An 18,548-nucleotide genomic window follows, 5' to 3' on the forward strand; every position below is an offset into this window, starting at 1 on the left:
CCCTCAGCGATTTGGGGGCAGGGCCCGCTCACCGAGGGGAAAATGACGCAGGATGACGACGGGAGGAACCCCCAATGTCATCCCGCCCCATTTAAATTTTTAGGAAGGCGGGCGGACAGCAAAATCAGCTGTCCGCCCGTTGACCTGTCAATGGCCAATTGAGGCCATTGACAGGTTAATTAAAGTAAGTAAAAACCTACCCAGCCAACCTTAAGGCTGGCAGGCAGGCCAGGAGCCCCAGCGGGCTCCAGATTATTCATGAAACTTCATCCACTGGTGGGATGGAGTTTCATGTCCGTTTTGTAAAAAATTAATAAAGTTTATGTGTTCTTTATTAACATGTCCCATCTCGTGTGACATTGTCATGAGGGGGACATGTTAATAATTTTTTAATGTTTCTATTTTTAAAGTTTTTTCTACTGTCAGCCATCTCCCTGAGACAGGACTTTGCCTCCGGGAGAAGTGCACTCTTTCGTGCGCATAGCACTTCCCGTCAGGGATGCCGCTGGGTGGGCCTTAATTGGCCTACCCACTTAAAATGGTGGTGGGTCCCGTTTCAGTGACGGGCGTCAGCTGTCCGCCCGCTGCTGAGCCGGTGGGCCCACACGCCATCCGAGGCAAGATTCTGCCCTCTGTTTCTCTCTCCACAGATGCTGCCAGACCTGCTGAGATTTTCCAGTATTTTCTGTTCTTGCTTCAGCTTTCCAGCATCCGTAGTAATTTGCTTTTATATAAGTAAGTGGATAGCATGGATTATTCAATTTAACTGGATTATTTTAATATGTGACAGCCTTCTGTGTCATAACACGATGGTTTGCACCATGGGGTTGGACATGAGGCCGATAGCCTAGTGGTTATGCTACTGGACTAGAAAATCAAGACATTGCAAGTTCAAATCCCACAGGTTGTGAACCTAAAATTATCTTAAACAGTAGTGAAAAGGCGTACACATAATAAATTGAATCAATTATACAAACAAGAGTCTACAGCGCACTTGACACATTTTTCCAATGTACTTTCATTCATACATACATTAATGCTGGACTGGACATCATAGAGATCCAGGTTGCGAATGATATAATCCATCACAGTTTCATCCAATGACTCTGGCCCAAGGTGAGAGGGAGAAAGTGTTTTCCTTACACGCAGTTTGAATTGTCGGAAAGCCATTTTGGCTGCTTGGAATGCCTCCTATGTTCAATGGGGAAAACAATCAGGTTAGAAACAAGAATTACCCTGTACCTTTTGATGTTTTATAAGCTGTTCCATTTTTGGGATATTTGCCTTAATGGGTTTTCATTGCACATCACTAATTCAAGCTCACAGTCCATTCTGGTCTGTTTGCCACTTAAGTTGCATTTCTTCTGGGGATGATAGCACACAAGAAAAATGGTGTGTGTTTCATTTAAGGAGTGAAAACAATCTTTATAGCATGGCCCAAAATAACTTAAATAGTTGGAGAAGGAATTTTTTCTGCTTATTCCCTCTATGCTCAGTAGGAAAGTGTTTTACTGTGTACATGGTGTGGTACTGAATAACAGAGACCAAGTCAGTCAAGGATTTAATTCCTGGTTTGTGCCAAGTTAACTAATCTCAACTGGTTGGGTACTAAAGGCATGATAAATCACTATCCATCGGCCAGGATTCCAGCTCCTGACTGTTATCCACTGTTGGAAGTGTGTGTGTTGGTAGCGGCATAGAAAAGAGTATTGAGCTTGGCTGTCATGACTTGCACAGAGTGCACTCCATGGACACTCGTGCCTAGACTTAGACAGGGAGAATGGTTACTGGGACGAAGTACTGGAAAGCTACCACCACCCACAAAGCCATATATAGAGTTGCCACTACCAGTGGAGGAAAACGTTTCAGCTCATTATATTGGTTCCAAAACTTGAACACTTCCCTCCGGGTTCGGGAACTCCAGTTCCCGCCAGACCTCGGGATTCTGCACAAGTGCTGGTCGGGAACTGGCCGCACGTGTGCAGAGTCTTTTTCTGTTTCCATGTCTCCTGCGCATGCGCTGGCTGGGGGACAGCCATAGATTCACAGTTAGTGGTTTTTCTCGTCTTCAGGCCGGGAACCAGCCCTGCGCACGTGCACAAAAGGAAGAAAAATTGTGAAATGGCACAAAAAGCAAGTCAGGTGACCTGGAATTGAAGTGCTATTTGAGAGGCAGTGTCTCAGGGAGTAGGACTTAGGAAAGAGACAGAGAGGAGGTCCCAAACCAAGGAAGAGGTCTCAAACTAGGGAGTGGGGCAGAAAGAGGTCCCAGAAGACAGTCAGTTCCTCTGGATTCTTACCTTCTCTTGATCTTTTCATTGAGAACTGTCGGCGTGACGTTAGCCGTCTCAATTTCTCTGCTCCTCTCACCCATTCTAATCTGTCTCTCTCTGAACTCACTGCACTCCGTTCTCTCAGGTCCAACCCCAACATTGTCATCAAACCCGCTGACAAGGGTGGTACTGTTGTTGTCTGGCGTATTGACCTCTACCTCGCGGAGGCTGAGCGTCAACTCGCAGACACTTCCTCCTACCTCTCCCTGGACCATGACCCCACCACAGAACATCAAGCCATTGTTTCCAGGACTGTCACTGACCTCATCTCCTCTGGAGATATTCCTCCCACAGCTTCCAACGTGATAGTCGCCCAACCTCGGACGGCCCGCTTCTACCTCCTACCCAAAATCCACAAACAGAACTGTCCTGGCAGACCGATCGTGTCAGCCTGTTCCTGCCCCACGGAACTCATTTCTCGTTATCTTGACTCCCTTCTCTCTCCCCTTGTCCAGTCCCTTCCCACCTACATCCGTGATTCCTCTGACATCTTACGTCACATCAACAATTTCCAGTTCCCTGGCCCCAACCGCTTCCTCTTCACCATGGATGTCCAATCCCTCTACACCTCCATCCCCCACCAGGATGGTCTGAGGGCCCTTAGCTTCTTCCTTGAACAGAGACCCGAACAATCCCCATCCACCACTACTCTCCTCCGTCTGGCTGAACTTGTTCTCACACTGAACAATTTCTCCTTTAACTCCTCTCACTTCCTCCAAATAAAAGGTGTGGCTATGGGTACCCGCATGGGCCCCAGCTATGCCTGTCTCTTTATGGGGTATGTGGAACATTCCTTGTTCCAGTCCAACTCCGGCCCCCTCCCACAACTCTTTCTCCGGTACATCGATGATTACTTCGGTGCTGCTTCATACTCTCGTCGGGACCTGGAAAAATTTATTAATTTTGCTTCCAATCTCCACCCCTCCATCATTTTCACATGGTCCATCTCTGACACTTCTCTTCCCTTCCTTGACCTCTCTGTCTCAATTTCGGATGATAGACTGTCCACCAATATCCATTGCAAGCCTACCGACTCCCACAGCTACCTTGACTACAGCTCCTCACACCCCGCTTCCTGTAAGGACTCCATCCCATTCTCTCAGTTCCTTCGCCTCCGTCGCATCTGTTCTGATGACGCTACCTTCAAAAACAGCTCCTCTGACATGTCCTCCTTCTTCCTTAACTGAGGTTTTCCACCCATGGTCGTTGACAGGGCCCTCAACCGTGTCCGGCCCATATCCCGCGCATCCGCCCTCACGCCTTCTCCTCCTTCCCAGAAACATGATAGGCTCCCCCTTGTCCTCACTTATCACCCCACCAGCCTCCGCATTCAAAGGATCATCCTCCACCATTTCCGCCAACTCCAGCATGATGCTACCCCCAAACACATCTTACCTTCACCCCCCCTGGCGGCATTCCGTAGGGATCGTTCCCTCCGGGACACCCTGGTCCACTCCTCCATCACCCCCTACTCCTCAACCCCCACCTATGGCACCTCCCCATGCCCACACAGAAGATGCAACACCTACCCCTTCACTTCCTCTCTCCTCACCGTCCAAGGGCCCAAACACTCCTTTCAAGTGAAGCAGCATTTCACTTGCATTTCCCCTAACTTAGTCTAGTGCATTCGTTGCTCCCAATGCGGTCTCCTCTACATTGGAGAGACCAAACGCAAACTGGGCGACCGCTTCGCAGAACACCTGCGGTCTGTCCGCAAGAAAGACCCAAACCTCCCTGTCGCTTGCCATTTTAACACTCCACCCTGTTCTCTTGCCCACATGTCTGTCCTTGGCTTGCTGCATTGTTCCAGTGAAGCCCAACGCAAACTGGAGGAACAGCACCTCATCTTCCGACTAGGCACTTTACAGCCTTCCGGGCTGAATATTGAATTCAACAACTTTAGATCTTAAACTCCCCCTCCCCCCATCCCCACCCCGTTTCTCCCCCCTCCCTTTTTTTTCAATAATTTATATAGATTCTTCTTTTCTCACCTATTTCCATTATTTTTAAATCTAAAACTAAAACTTTGTTAGTCTTTCCACCCCACCCCCACTAGAGCTGTACCTTGAGTATCCTGCCTTCCATTCTTAATTAGCACTTTTCTTAGATAATATCACCACCTTCAACACCTCTTTGATCCTTTTGTCTGTGACATCTTTTGATTATCTGCTCCTATCACTGCTTGCTTATCTCCACAATCATCCCATCCTCAACTTCTCTCTCCCCCCACCTCCCCACCTTAGACCAGCTTATATTTCACCTTTCTCCTAACTATACTCAGTTCTGCCGAAGGGTCATGAAGACTCGAAACGTTAACTGATTTCTTCTCCACCGATGCTGCCAGACCTGCTGAGTTTTTCCAGGTAATTCTGTTTTTGTCCCAGAAGACAGTCCCAGATAAGGGACAAGGGCAGAGATCAGAAACAAATCCTGTTAAGTAAAGTTGAGAGAAAGGAGCAGAGGAAAAGGCTCCAGGTTAAAGAAAGAGCTGCGAGGAGCAGGCTTGAAGTGAAGTGGGCTCGAGAGAAGTCCTGAAGATCTGAGGGGGCAGCCAACCAAAGGCTGGTGACACCATTCTGCAGGCTGTAAGGGAATAGGTACCCTTTTGGAGCAGTGGTGTTCTGCTTGGCACAGCCAGAGATCTGAAAACGTGCTTGGAAGGTGAAGCTCGAGTGTGCTCGGAGATCTGGGGGTAAGGAATCTCAGAAGGTGAGATTGAAACCCTGGAGCTTGATTCTTGTTGAAGCTGACCAAGTGGGAGCGATGTTTGGAGAAAATTCCAAGGCGAGTTCTTCGAACATAGAAATTGAAACCCTCATGAGAAAGATAGAGTTCAGTGAGACCGGTTGGCTCATGGTGTGACAAGCATCAGGGTGGGTTGTTGAGAGATCCATAGAGTTTGCTTTGGTCGCATCTGTCATTTAATTTGGAATGCAGTGCGTCTGACCACATGTACTGCATACTTACCCTGAATATTAGAGTATAACATAGATATGGTAAATTGTTTTATCTTTCCTGATTTGTATGCGTCTTTAAAGAGATAGACTAGTGAATATTTGAATCACATTCTAGTGTTTGTATTAAGATTTTTCCAACCTTTTTTGTCTGGTGTAATATAGTTCATTTTACTTGTTTAATAAAAGGTTTTATTTTGTGTGTTAAAAGCTCATCAGCAAACTCCTGTGAATTCGATCAGTAACTTACCTCCATGGCTTCTAAAAAAAATAAAAGTTAGGATCTATCAAGCCAGGTTTCACTCTTGGATCTGACTTGTCCAGTAGTAACATCAGCTGTGATCATACCAATATAAGTATAGCACTATAGCTGTTTGCCCTTTTATTGAAAGGCTATGGAACAACTGTGTGTTAAAAAGACATTCCTCAGCAACCATAGCGCCTTGACAAGTAGGAGACCCAAATTAATCAATTCCATTAGGAGATACAATATTCTTTCCTCTGTCCCCTGAACCCATCCATCATTATTTTGAGATGACATCCCGGAACTAATGGATGTGCACATCAGTTCTGAAAGCATTAGGAGGCAAATAGTAATGCTGGGTTACTGCTCAGTTTGAACATTTTCTAGGACATACCCAGCAAGGAAACTGCCTGAAAAACATGTTTGCATGGCATGGAAATGGTGCAGGAAGAACAACATCCCCTCCCACTAGGGATTCTGCCATATATATCTGTGCCAGTTAGGAGCTGCAAAGACAGTGCTGCTTCTTATCTGGAAAAGGACATCAGTAACCTTCAGCAATTTCCACTTGCCTCAGGCAAGTATTTTTCCCCCCATTCTTTAATGCAGCAGGGCTGTGAATGCAGTGGAAATTTGGCTTGGCTGCAACTTCTGTCAGCAGAAAGCAGGTCAAAACAGTCATCCACAGACCAGAGGCAGTGCACATGACCTGTCTCTTAATTTAGAGCAAACACCAATTCCCAGCCAGTCATCCACCCAACACTCCCCCAATGTATTAACCTGGAAATATGGCCAGGTTCATCCAGAATTTAAGTCAGGAGTTTGCAAACAGTACACAACCCAATTTATGGTTGAGTAAGAAAAATTGAGGCTCCTCATCTATAATATTTCAGAATATTCCATCTGCCCCCCCCCCACCCCACCAACTTCTTTTTTATGACCCTTGGAAAGAATAAAAATTCTCTATTTATTTTGGTTTATACAATTGGATTGTCATGCATCTTCTATCTTATCCTAGTTAACATATACTTTACATATCAACTACTTTCATGGTTACAAAGCTTCAAACGGTGGCTTAGATTGTGCACTAGTGGAAAACTGTACATTTGGCACAGATCAAAAAGTAAGAGCTTTCCTGTTGCAATGCAAAACAGATATCTTTCCTGTGCTGTTGTCAGTTTAGGATAGAATCCTTTCTTGAGGAAAAATAACTTCTGTTGCACAATTACAAATCTGATCTTTCGTTACAGCAGCACTTTCCTTTCTGCACTATCCCCTTATCTTTACTTTAATGAACAATGAGCTACTCCTGCCTCTCACTAATATACTAGCTCAGGTCCTAGGCTCCAAACTTAAGCACCACACTAGTTCCCTAAAGGCGCAGAGGTGAAAATTAACGTTACCCATACTTCAAAAAAACCAGCGCTGGATGCAGAGAAACTGCTACAAAAACAAAAACAGAAATACCTGGAAAAACTCAGCAGGTCCGGCAGCATCGGTGGAGAAGAGCACAGTTGACGTTTCGAGTCCTCATGACCCTTCAACAGAATTGTTTTGGATTTCCAGCATCCGCAGTTCTTTGCTTTTATCACAGAAAAACTGCTGTCTGCACTGCCATCCAGTGCTAGAAAGTGCCACTGCACTAAATATTATAACATGACCTGAAAGAGGCCATGTCACCCTACACAGTTGTTGGAAAAGATTTTTTTTTCAGCTTATAGACAATGAAGCAGTTACTTGCACCACAAAACCATCGTTATAGCATGTGTCATGAACATCTAAAAGGTGACACTGGGCCTTCCCAATCCCAAACTGCCAAAAAATATAAAATTACACAGGAGTTACGACACAGAAGCATTAAATTTAGTCCAACTTGCCTATGCTGATTTTTTATCCTCCACACAGGTACTAGTCCTAATCCAATGTGCCCAAATCCCATTATTCCCCTTTCCTCCAAACACCTATTTATTCTAGTTTTAAAACTTGTCATGTTCTTGGCTTCAAACTGCTAAATCCAGTAGTGTATTCTACAGCCTCACAAACCATGTAAACATTTCTCCTGCCTTCTGTCCTAAATATCTTTTATTATATCTGTCCTCTAGTTGTAGAGTCAATGGAAACAGTCTTTTTCTGCCTATTTTGTACAAAATCAGTACCGCATTTTCAAGTCTTTCCTCATATTTCTGACAACACAGAAATTCAGCAGGTCTGGCAGCGCCTGTGATAGAGATACAGAGCTAACAATTCAGATCAATGATCTTTTGTCAGAGCACGTTATTTTATGACTTTGGTGAAGGCCGTTTCAGTGCTGTGGCAGGAATAGCAACCTGATTACAGGTTCATTCATGTAATTGCTGGAAAGATGGGCACAGGTTTGGGTGGTAAACCACACATTTAAGAACTTCAGAGAGGAAAGGTAATGAAATCAAGTAGATGAGTTAAATGCAGGCATTTGACAGGTGCCATCTCAAAGGTTACTACACAAAATAAGAGCTCATGGTGTAGGGAGTAATATATTAGCATGGATAGAGGATTGGTTAGCTAACAGGAAACGGAGATTAGTGATAAATTTTCCAGGTATTTTTATTTTTGTTTTGGATTCCCAGCATCCGCAGTTTTTTGCTTTTATCTTAGTGTTTAATTGACTGCCACTTCTCTTCAAGGAATGCCTACCTTGAAGGAGTATTGCTCATCTGTCCGACAGGATTTCCGTCTCTGCAGATGCTGTCAGACCTGCTGAGTTTTTCCAGGTATATTTATTTTTGTTTTGGATTTCCAGCATCCGCAGTTTTTTGCTTTTATCTTAGTGATAAATGGGTCAGTTTTGGGTTGGCAAGATGTGACATGTGGAGCACCACAGATCAGTGCTGTGGCCTCAGCTATTTACAACTTATATCAATGATTTGGATGAAGGGACCGAATGTATGGCTGCTAAATTTGCTGATGACACAAACGTAGGCAGGAAAGTAAGCTGTGAAGAGGACATAAGGAATCTGCAAAGGGATATTGATAGCTTAAGTGATTGGGTGAAAATTTGATAAATGGACTATAATGTGTGAAAATGTGAACTTGTTCACTTTGGCAGGAAGAATAGAAAAGCAGCATATTATCAAAACGGAGAGAAATTGCAGAGATAAGGTACAGCAAGTGATTAGGAAGGCAAATGGAATGCTTTGTTTATTGTAAGGGGAATGGAATATAAAAAGTAGAGATGTTTTGCTACAGTTGCACAGGGCATTGGTGAGACCACATCTAAAGTGCTGTGTACAGTTTTGGTCTCCTTATTTAAGAATGGAGATAACTCCATTAGTAGCAGTTCAGAAGGTTTACTTGATTGATTCCTGGAATGATCGGGTTATCTAATGAGGAAAGGTTGGACCTATACCCATTGGAGTTTAGAAGAATGAGGTGATCTTATTGAAACATAGAAAATTCTGAGGGCACTTGACAAAGTGGATGTTTCCCCTCGTGGGTAGACTACAACTAGGGTACACCGTTTAAAAATAAGGGGTCTCCCACAAGGGTCGGTAAGTCCGTGGAACTCTCTTCCCCAGAGTGTGTTAGCGGTAGGATCAATGAATATTTTTAAGGCAGAGGTAGATAGATTCTTGACTAACAGGGGAGCCAAGGGTATCTGGGGTATGCAGGCAAGTGGCAATGAAGCCACGATCAGATCAGCCATGATCTTACTGAGTGGCAGAGCAGGCTGGAGGAGCCAAATGGCCTATTCCTGCTCCTAATTCGTATGTTCGTATGTCTCCCAAGGTATTTACCAACATCCTACATTTAACTCATCTACCTAATCTACTTTATTACTGTTCTTTCAACATAAATAATAGGGACATAGGGACAGGAATAGGCCATCATAGTACCTTGAGCCTGTCCCACCATTCAATCATATCATGGCTGATCTGTACATCATCTCCATTATTCACTTATCTATACCATTTAATATCCTTACTTAACAAAAATCTCAGACTTGAAAATTCCAATTGTCCCAGCAGCCACAACATTTAGTTGGAGAGGATTCCAAATTTCTACCAGCCTTTGCGTGAAAGGTGGTTCCTGATTTTCTTCTTAAATGACCTCACTCTAACTAAGATTATTTCCCCTTGCTCTCAATTTCCCATTAGAGGAAATATTTTCTCTGCATCTACCCTATTAAATCCTTTTAACGTTTTAAACCCCTTGATAAGATCACCCTTCAATCTTTTCTATGTAAGGGAATATTGAAATGATTGGAATTGTCATGTAGCTGGTTTTGGACTGAGCTTTTTAAAAAATAAATAACAAGATTAGTTATTGAGTAAACAAAGTCCATAATGCAGGGCACTACCTCGGTTGAGAAAGAAGAGAAAATATCATTTGAATCAAGAAGTACTAATCAATGATGCCTAGCTTGGGATATTAAAAGCGGGAATTTGACCCCCAGGTGATTCTTGGATAATCGTTGTTTGTATAAAATCTGAAATGTTACAAGCCTTTAGTACAATATGTATTGAATTATAGAATTGTTACAGCACAGAAGGATACCTTTCAGCCCATTATGTCTGTGCCGGCACTGTGAATGAGAAATTCGCTAAGTGCTACTCCCCTCCACCTTTTCCCGTACTCTTCCTTTCCAGATAATACTGTAAAGTAATTCCCTCTTGAATGCCTCAATTGAACCTGCCTCTGCTCCTGCCCCTTTAGAATTATACACTTCATTTTATATCGTATCTCTGCATTCTTCCTACCAAAATTAATCACTTCACACTTCTCTCCACTGAACTTCATTTGCCATGTGTCCACCCTTCAACTTGTCTATGTCTTTTTGAAGTTCTACACCACCCTCCTCAGTTCACAATACTTTCAACATTTGTATCATCTGCAAATTTTGAAATTGCGTCCTGTACGCCAAGGTATATATCAAGGTATATACATCAAGAAGAGCAAGAGTCCCAACACTGACCCCAGTGGACTACAAACGCTCCTCCAGTCTGAAAAACATCTATTAACCAGTTTCCTGTCACTCAGCCAATTTTGTATCCACATTGCTACTGTCTCTTTTATTCCATGGACTTTGCTCACAGGTCTGTTGTGTGGCACTGTATTAAATGCCTTTTGGAAGTTCATGCACGCCATAAAAACATTACCCTCACCAACCTCCTCTGTTACCCCATCAAAAAAGCTCCAGCAAGTTAGTTAAACACATTTTGCCCTGAACAAATCCATGCTGATTTTCATTCATCAGCCTGTATTTGCCTATTTGGCTATTAATTTTGTTCCGAATTATTGTTTCTAGAAGTTTAACCGCCAAGGTTTTTCTTTTATTATTATTCTTTAAGGGACCTGGGTAATGCTGGCAAGGCCAGCATCTGTTGCCCATCCCCAATTGCCTTTGACCGAGTGGCTAGTTTGACCATTCAGAGGGCAGTTAAGAGACAACCACATTGCTGTGAGTCTGGAGTCTAGGTCGAGGCCAGATCAGGTAAGGATGGCAGTTCCCTAAAGGGCAGTGAACGAGGTGGGTTGTTACAACAATTGACGATAGTTGTCATGGTTACTATTACTGAGACTAGCTTGATATTCCAGAATTATTAATTAAATTCAAATCCCATCAGCTGCTGCCATGTTGGGACTTGAACACATGTCCCCAGAGCATTAACCTGGGCCTCTGGATTACTAGTCCAGTGACATTACCACTGCACCACCATCTCCCCCTTACTGGTCTGTAGTTGCTGGGCTTATCGTTATACATTTTCTTGAACAAGGGTGTAACATTTGCAATTCTCCAGTCCACTGGTGCCAACTCTGAGTCCAAGGAAGACTGAAAAATTATGGTCAATGCCTCTGCAATTCCACCCTCACTTCCCTCAGTATCCTTGGATGTATCTCATCTGGTCCTGGTACCTTATCAACTTTAAGTACAGGCAGCCTATCCAATACTTCCTCCTTATCAATTTTAAACCCTTCAGTGTCTGAAGTACTTCCTCTTTCACCATGACCTGGGTAGCATCTTCTTCCTTGGTAAAGACAGATGCAAAGTATTTACTTACTACTTCAGCCATGCCCCCTGCCTCCATGCGTAAATCCCCTTTTTGGGGCCTCTAATCAGCCCCACTCCTCCTTTTACCACCCTATGCCTATAGAAGACTTTCGGATTTCCCCTTTATGCTGGCTGCCAGTCCCTTTTCATACTCTCTCTTTGTTTCTCTTATTTGCTTTTTCTCTCTCCCCTCTGAACCTTCTATATTCACTCTGCTTCTCAGTTGTATCATCCACCTGACACCTGTCATAAGCACACTTTTTTTTCATCTCAATATCTATCTCTTTCATTAGTAAGGGAGCTCTGGATTTGTTTGCCCTACCTTTCCCCATCATGGGAATATACCCCGTGTTTGAACTATTTCTTCTTTAAAAGGTAACCCATTGTTCAGTTACTGTTTTTCCTGCCATCCTTTAAATCCAAAGGATCTAGCCCAGATCCATGCTCATCCCATTGAGGTTAGCTCTCTCCCAGTTATTATACTCTGCATTGCTTCTTTATCCTTTTCCGTATCCAACCTAAACCTTATGATACAATGGTCACTGTCCCCTAAATATTCTCCCATAGATACCTGATCCATTTAGCCCACCTCATTCCCAAGAAACAGGTCCAGCAATCCCTCCCTTCTCATTGGACTGGAAACATACTGAAGAAAATTCTCCTGAACTACGCTAGGAACTCTTGCTCCCCTGCCCTTTACTCTACTACTATCCCAGTCTATATTCAGATAATTAAAGTCCCCCATTACAACTATTCTACAATTCTTGCATCTCTCTAATTTCCTTGCAAATTTGGGGAGATTTCAGAGAAATAGTCAGTGAAGGTGAGGCAGCACAGAGTTTCGTTCAACACAAATAAATTGGAATTGCATAAAATTTTATAGTACAGAAACAACAAAAAAGGTCTATGCCATTGTTTAGCTTCCTCCCACCTTACCTGCTATCATCCTATGAGCATATTCTTCTATTCCTTTCTTGGATACTTATCTACTGCTTCCCCTCAAATGTATCCATGCTATTTGCCTCAACTCCTCCCTGTGGTAACAAGCTCCACATTCTCACTACTCTAAGTAAAGAAATTTCTGAATTCCCTATTGGATTTATTAGGGTTCTCTTCTATTTTAATGGCCTCTAGCTTTTGACTACCCTACAAGTGGAAACCTCTTCTCTGTGTATATCCTATCGAACTCCTTCATAACTTTAAAGACCTCTATCAGGTCATCTCTCAGTCTTCCCTTTTCTAGGGGAAAGAGTCGCAACCTGTTTAATCTTTCCTGATACTTGTATCCACTCAGTTCTTATACTATCCTTGTAAATGTATGCACTCTCTCTAGTGTTTCTATATCCCTATTGTGATACGGAAGCTGGAACTGTGCACAGTAAACTCTACTTACTGTTGTGGCAATGAATATTATTTTCTGCACCATCTCTAGATCATCAACATAACGTCGAAGGAGATTTTGTGCATTCAGACATTCATTGGCATAAAGATCATTGAAGCGGGAAACCAATCAAGCGTGACGAGAGGCACTAGTCAGTTTAGTACTGGTCGGTGAGTGACTGGTCACATGGGGAAAAAGAGATAGGAGAACGACGTCCTGAGATTCTAAAGGAAAAATAAATCACTGGCATTACTACATAAGTTAGGAAGCAAGTAATTCAAAATATAAAACATGGAACAGAACTTTGGAATTAACATTATAAAACAACTGTACCTATTATTTTCGAGACAATTGCCAACTCTCGACTGTGGATGCAGGAAAAGAAAGAAACCTTAGACAACTTAGTGATCCTCTCCATCTTCTTCCATGGTCCATGGTAAACTGGGAGTGTCTCAGGATGTACATATCATGGGAGCTGCCTGGGTACCGTGCACAGGCTTTCAGAATCTGTATCCTGTAGCCACACACTATCTGGACATTCATGGAGTGAAATCCCGTTTTCCCTTTGGAATTCTTTAAGTCCTTACATTTGGCACAGCAGATGTTCACTGCTTAATTACTGAATTAATTTCTTGTTGTATGTTGAGCAGCTATGTTAATTTCCAGATATCTGTTTGCATCTCGCCAGCTTTTTAATGTGCTTTTGAAGGTTCCTATATACACTGTGGTGCTTCCTTTTACCTTTCATACTGCAGCTTAGTAGAGCTCATTTCATGTTTGTTCTACACTTGCTAATCTTAGGCATGTGTTTAACCTAAGTGCTCAGCGGTGAAGGCTTTCCATTTGCCAGCAACTGTGTCATCTTAAGCAATCCCCTAGCCAAGTCATTTAAACCATCCTCTCAATCTTGAGGCAAATAGCAAAGATACATTTGAGGAGAAGCTAGATGAGTAATAAGAGGGAGAAATGAATAGAAGAAAATGCTGGCAGAAGTTGATGAAGATGGGTTGGATGATGCTTGTCTCCAGCTTTAAAGCCTAGTTGGGCTGATTGGCTTGCACGTTAGATGTCATTATCAGATGGTCGTTACTTCTGTAGCTTCTTTGGAACTTTGTGAACTAACTGGAAACAAACTGTGGCCCATTTTCTGTAGAGGTAGCCCCCAGCAAACCCCATTTTTTAAACAACTTGTTCAAAATATCAATGACTGAACTGGTGGTTATGGAATTTGCTGTAGAAATATCTGGCCATTTGCTATGTAGATTGTCAACAACAAACAACAAACACTGGTTGTTAGAGGCAGTGTGCACTTTGGTCATTGGGTCGTTTGTAGAGGAGTGAGACATGGGTGAATATATTTTTCACTGAGTGTACAAGCTATGCAGTTTCTAATGCATTCTCCTTTGCAGTGATCTATAGCTGGTCACCAGACTGCTTCATGGGATGATTGTTTCACCTTAACAGCACCTGGCTGTCCTTTGTGAGTAAGATGTAACACACTTTGCTGTAGCACTTTCAGGGTAACTGTCGAGTTCCGAGTGCAATATGGTTATCATCAAACAATGCGAGTTCATTCTTACTCTGTAGTACAAGACCAGTTCTTCTTCTATTTTGTGAGGCCACTCAGTTACTGGCTTACTTTCCGCAGAATGCTATCTGTCACTGATTTTGCCTTTAGCTCCGTTCGCGTCACAAGGTTCATGGTCGTACGTGAAATCACTGCAATCATGTCGCAAGTTGCTTCACCATCGCTAATCCTGTCTGTGATAGTAGTACAACTAAGCATGTCAGCCACTTTGTTGTAGTCCAACTAATTTGTGACAGCTTTAAAGCTGGACACAAACATCATCCAACTCCTCTTCATCAACTTCTGTCAGCATTTCCTTCTATTCCTTCTTCCCTCTTTTTAGCCATCTAGCTTCTCCTCAAATGTGCCTTTGCTATTTACCTGCAAGTTACTCGACCTTGAAGTTGTACTGATGAAGACGATCTGACCATATGTAGATAGGTACAGTTCGATGACCAGATCTTGATGTGGCCAACAATGTAATCAGTGCTTAGTGATAAAAGCAGAGAGTGAACTATCGAGCATAGAGGTACATGTGCCAATGTTCACAAGCATAGATGCAGGTTAGTGCTTCCCTCCCTCCAGTAGAGTATTTGTGTTCAGTTTCTGACAATGATCACAATGCATAAGCGATTGGCCATTCGCTTCCTTCAATGTATCACAAGAGTACAGCTCCTATCGCATTTTCTGATGCATCTACTGTGACATACATTTCCCCATGTGGGCTGCAATGTCAAGGACTGATAGAGCTGCTATCTTTGACTGTAATGTTTAAAATGCTGTTTGCTGTGCGCTTGTTCATTCCCATTGTGTATCTTTACATAGCAGTGTTTGAAGAGGCTCCCAAATCTGCGTATTTAGCAATGGATTTGTGATAAAAGTTGGTAGTACTGAGGAATGATGCCAACTCTTTTGCATTAGATGGGGTCAGAAGCGCATGAATGGCTTTGACATTGTCGTGTGTAGACTTTACTCCAGCTGCTGTCACTCTATACCCGAGAAAGTCAATCTCAGATGCCACAAATGCACATTTGACTTTGTTGAGCATCAAATTGTGTGGTGCAAGCAGAGTGAGCACTGTTGATAACCACTGATTGTGTTCTGTGTTGTCCCTTCTATGGACAGCAATGTCGTCAAGTAGGTTGAGCATCCCTGAGGAATCAATCTTCTGGAATGCGCTAGGTGCTGAACTTAGTGCATAGGACATTCTGCGGTACTGGAATACACCTTCATGAATGACAAAAGCTGTAAGATATCAGCTTTGTTCCACTAGTAGCATCTGAAGATAGCTTTGTCACCTACTGAGTTTTGTGAAGACCATGAAGTCATGAAATGATGTTGATAGCTCCTGGATTGTAGGATACTTGTCTAGAATGATTGCTTGTTGACTGCCTTAAAGCCAATGCATATTCTAAGTTTGCCATTTTTGCATCGTGAAATGACTAGGTTCAATATCCATGGCAATGAGTCGGTTTGCTCAATGATCCCATCTGCTTTTGTCACTGTCACTGTGGCATTGATTGCAAATGGCAACCACCTCAAATTATGCAAAATCAGCAGAATTGACATGCCAATGTGCAGAGCATGACACCATCCCCCGATCTCCCCAAATCTGATAAATAAGGAAGGGTACCATTTTGTATAGTCTGTGTCATCGATCACAATAATGTGTGCTTCGGTAGGGTCTTCAAGTTTGAATCCAAGCTTATCGAACAGGTTTATCCCCATAAGGGATTTGCCTTTGGCTATGTGGAACATGAACCTGTTTAGGGTGACATTTTTGTAGTGTACTGGAACTGTGATCATTCACAAAACTGGAATAATAGTCATTGTAAGCTTGAAGAGCATTTGTCGCAGGAGAAAGTTGTGAAAAATAATGATGGGAGAGTTTGTCGCTCAATATAGATACTTTCGTGCCAACATCGATGAGAAGCGACATTGAAATGCCCGCAATCTCGACTGATTGTTCCTTAAAATGACCTGATGCTTTACCATCCGTGATGGTATACACATGCTGTACCTTACTCTCAGGAAGAGGCTCCATCACGTGTTAAACGGATGAAGTCTTCTTCTTTGATGATCTGTACATCTTTGCAAAGTGGTTCCATTTTAAGTAGGAGTTACACTTTTTCCCTCTAACTGGACATGGTGTTGTGCATCGATGACAATTTGGGCACATATTTGAAGATATCTAACCTTCACCTTGTAGCGAAGCACATGCTGATGAGCCTGCTGAGGTCTCTTTATCTGCAACTGAAACTGAACTGGATTAGCCATATAAATACTCTGGCTACAAGTGCAGGTCAGAGGCTAGGAATCCTGTGGCAAATAACTCACCTCCTGAATCCCCAAAGCGTGACAACCATCTACAAGGCACAATCCAGGAATATGATGGAATACTCTCCACTTGCCTGGAGTGCAGCTCCAACAACCCTCTAGAAGCTGATACTGTCCAGGGCAAAGTAGCCCACTTGATTGGCACCACACCCACAAACATTCACTCCCTCCACTACCGACGCACAGTAGCAGCAGTGTGTACCATCTACAAGATGCACTATAGGACCAAGGCTCCTTTGACAACACCTTCCAAACTCACGACTACTATCATCTAGAAGGACAAGGGCAGCAGAAACATGGGAACACCACCACCTGGAATTTCCCCTCCAAGCCACTCACCATCCTGACTTGGAAATATATCACCGTTCCTTCACTGTCGCTGGGTCAAAATCCTGGAACTCCCTCCCTAACAGCACTGTGGGTGTACCTACACCACATGGACTGCAGCGGTTCAAGAAGGCAGTTCACCACCACCTTCTCAAGGGCAATTAGGGATGGGCAATAAGTGCTGGTCTAGCCATGAATGAATAAAAAAAATTATTGCACTTGAGCCAACTGGGCAAACTGTGTCTGTGACTCTGAGTCTAAGGATGCATTTCCATGTAATCTCTTTGAATCAGCCATGGTGGATTTGATTTGGACTGCTAAGGTTGTGGCTTTTTCTAAGATGAAATCATCATCCTCCAGGAGGAGACGTTCACTAATTTATGAAAATGAAGTCTTTTCATTTAGTTCTTCACAAATCAGATCATTAGTTAATCAAATTTCCATGTAGAAGCCAATTGCCACAATGCTGCTGCATATTGTTTTATGGACTCACCATTTCCCTGATATCTCTTGTGGAATGTATATTGTTCAATCAACATACTTTGGCCTGGAGTATTTTTCGAGAGCACCTACTGCCATATTAAGAATAGACGTGTCTTCTGTGAGCTGACCAAATATTCACTGGCCTTCTGCTCTGAGACAATGTATGAGTATCACCTTTTTTCAGGTCACTGAGACATCCAGAATGTCCGTCTCCATAGTTTGAAAGTAGGTTGCGAACTCTGAAACCCATGAACCATAGAAAATAGAAGCAGAAGGTCATTCGGCCCTTCAAGCCTGCTCCACCATTTAATATGATCATGGCTGATCCTCTATCTCAATTCCATACTCTCTCCCCATACCCCTTGATGCCTTTAGGGTCCAGAAACCTATCTATTTCCTTCTTAAGTATATTCAGTGACTTGGCCTCCACAGCGTTCTGTGGTAGAGAATTTCACAGTTTCACCACCCTCTGAGTGAAGAAGTTTCTCCTCATCTCAGTCCTAAATGGCCTACCCCGTATCCTGAGATTGTGACACCTAATTCTAGACCCCCAGCCAGAGGAAACATCATCCCTGCATCCAGTCTGTCCCGCTCTGTCAGAATTTTATATGTTTCAAGGAGATCCCCTCTCATTCTTCTAAACTCCAGTGAATACAGGCCCAGTCGTCCCAATCTCTCCTCATATAACAACCCTGCCAACCCAGGAATCAGTCTGGTGAACCTTCGCTGCACTCCCTCTATGGAAAGTATATCCGTTTTTAGGTAAGGAGACCAAAACTGCACACAATACTCCAGGTATGGTCTCACCAAGGCCCTATACAGCTGCATTAAGGATCCCACGGTGTATGTGGATCTTCCGATGAAGAAGGAAAATGTGCTGCAGCCAGTAAATTT

The 18,548-nt window shown here is 43.2% G+C and overlaps 1 protein-coding gene across 1 annotated transcript in view; it reads right to left on the reverse strand.

Annotated features, from left to right (window-relative positions):
• LOC144695542 (mitochondria-eating protein-like) overlaps nt 1–14,669 on the reverse strand; it is a 73,579-nt gene extending 58,910 nt beyond the window's left edge. The window contains 3 exon segments of the mRNA XM_078566806.1: nt 1,033–1,191; nt 12,953–13,118; nt 14,572–14,669. Of these exon segments, the coding sequence (XP_078422932.1) occupies nt 1,033–1,191; nt 12,953–13,118; nt 14,572–14,669 (423 nt within the window).
• Nucleotides 14,670–18,548: the final 3,879 nt, after the last annotated feature.

This window comes from Cetorhinus maximus, chromosome 1 (genome assembly GCF_964194155.1).
Source record: "Cetorhinus maximus chromosome 1, sCetMax3.hap1.1, whole genome shotgun sequence".
Lineage (NCBI taxonomy): Eukaryota > Metazoa > Chordata > Chondrichthyes > Lamniformes > Cetorhinidae > Cetorhinus > Cetorhinus maximus.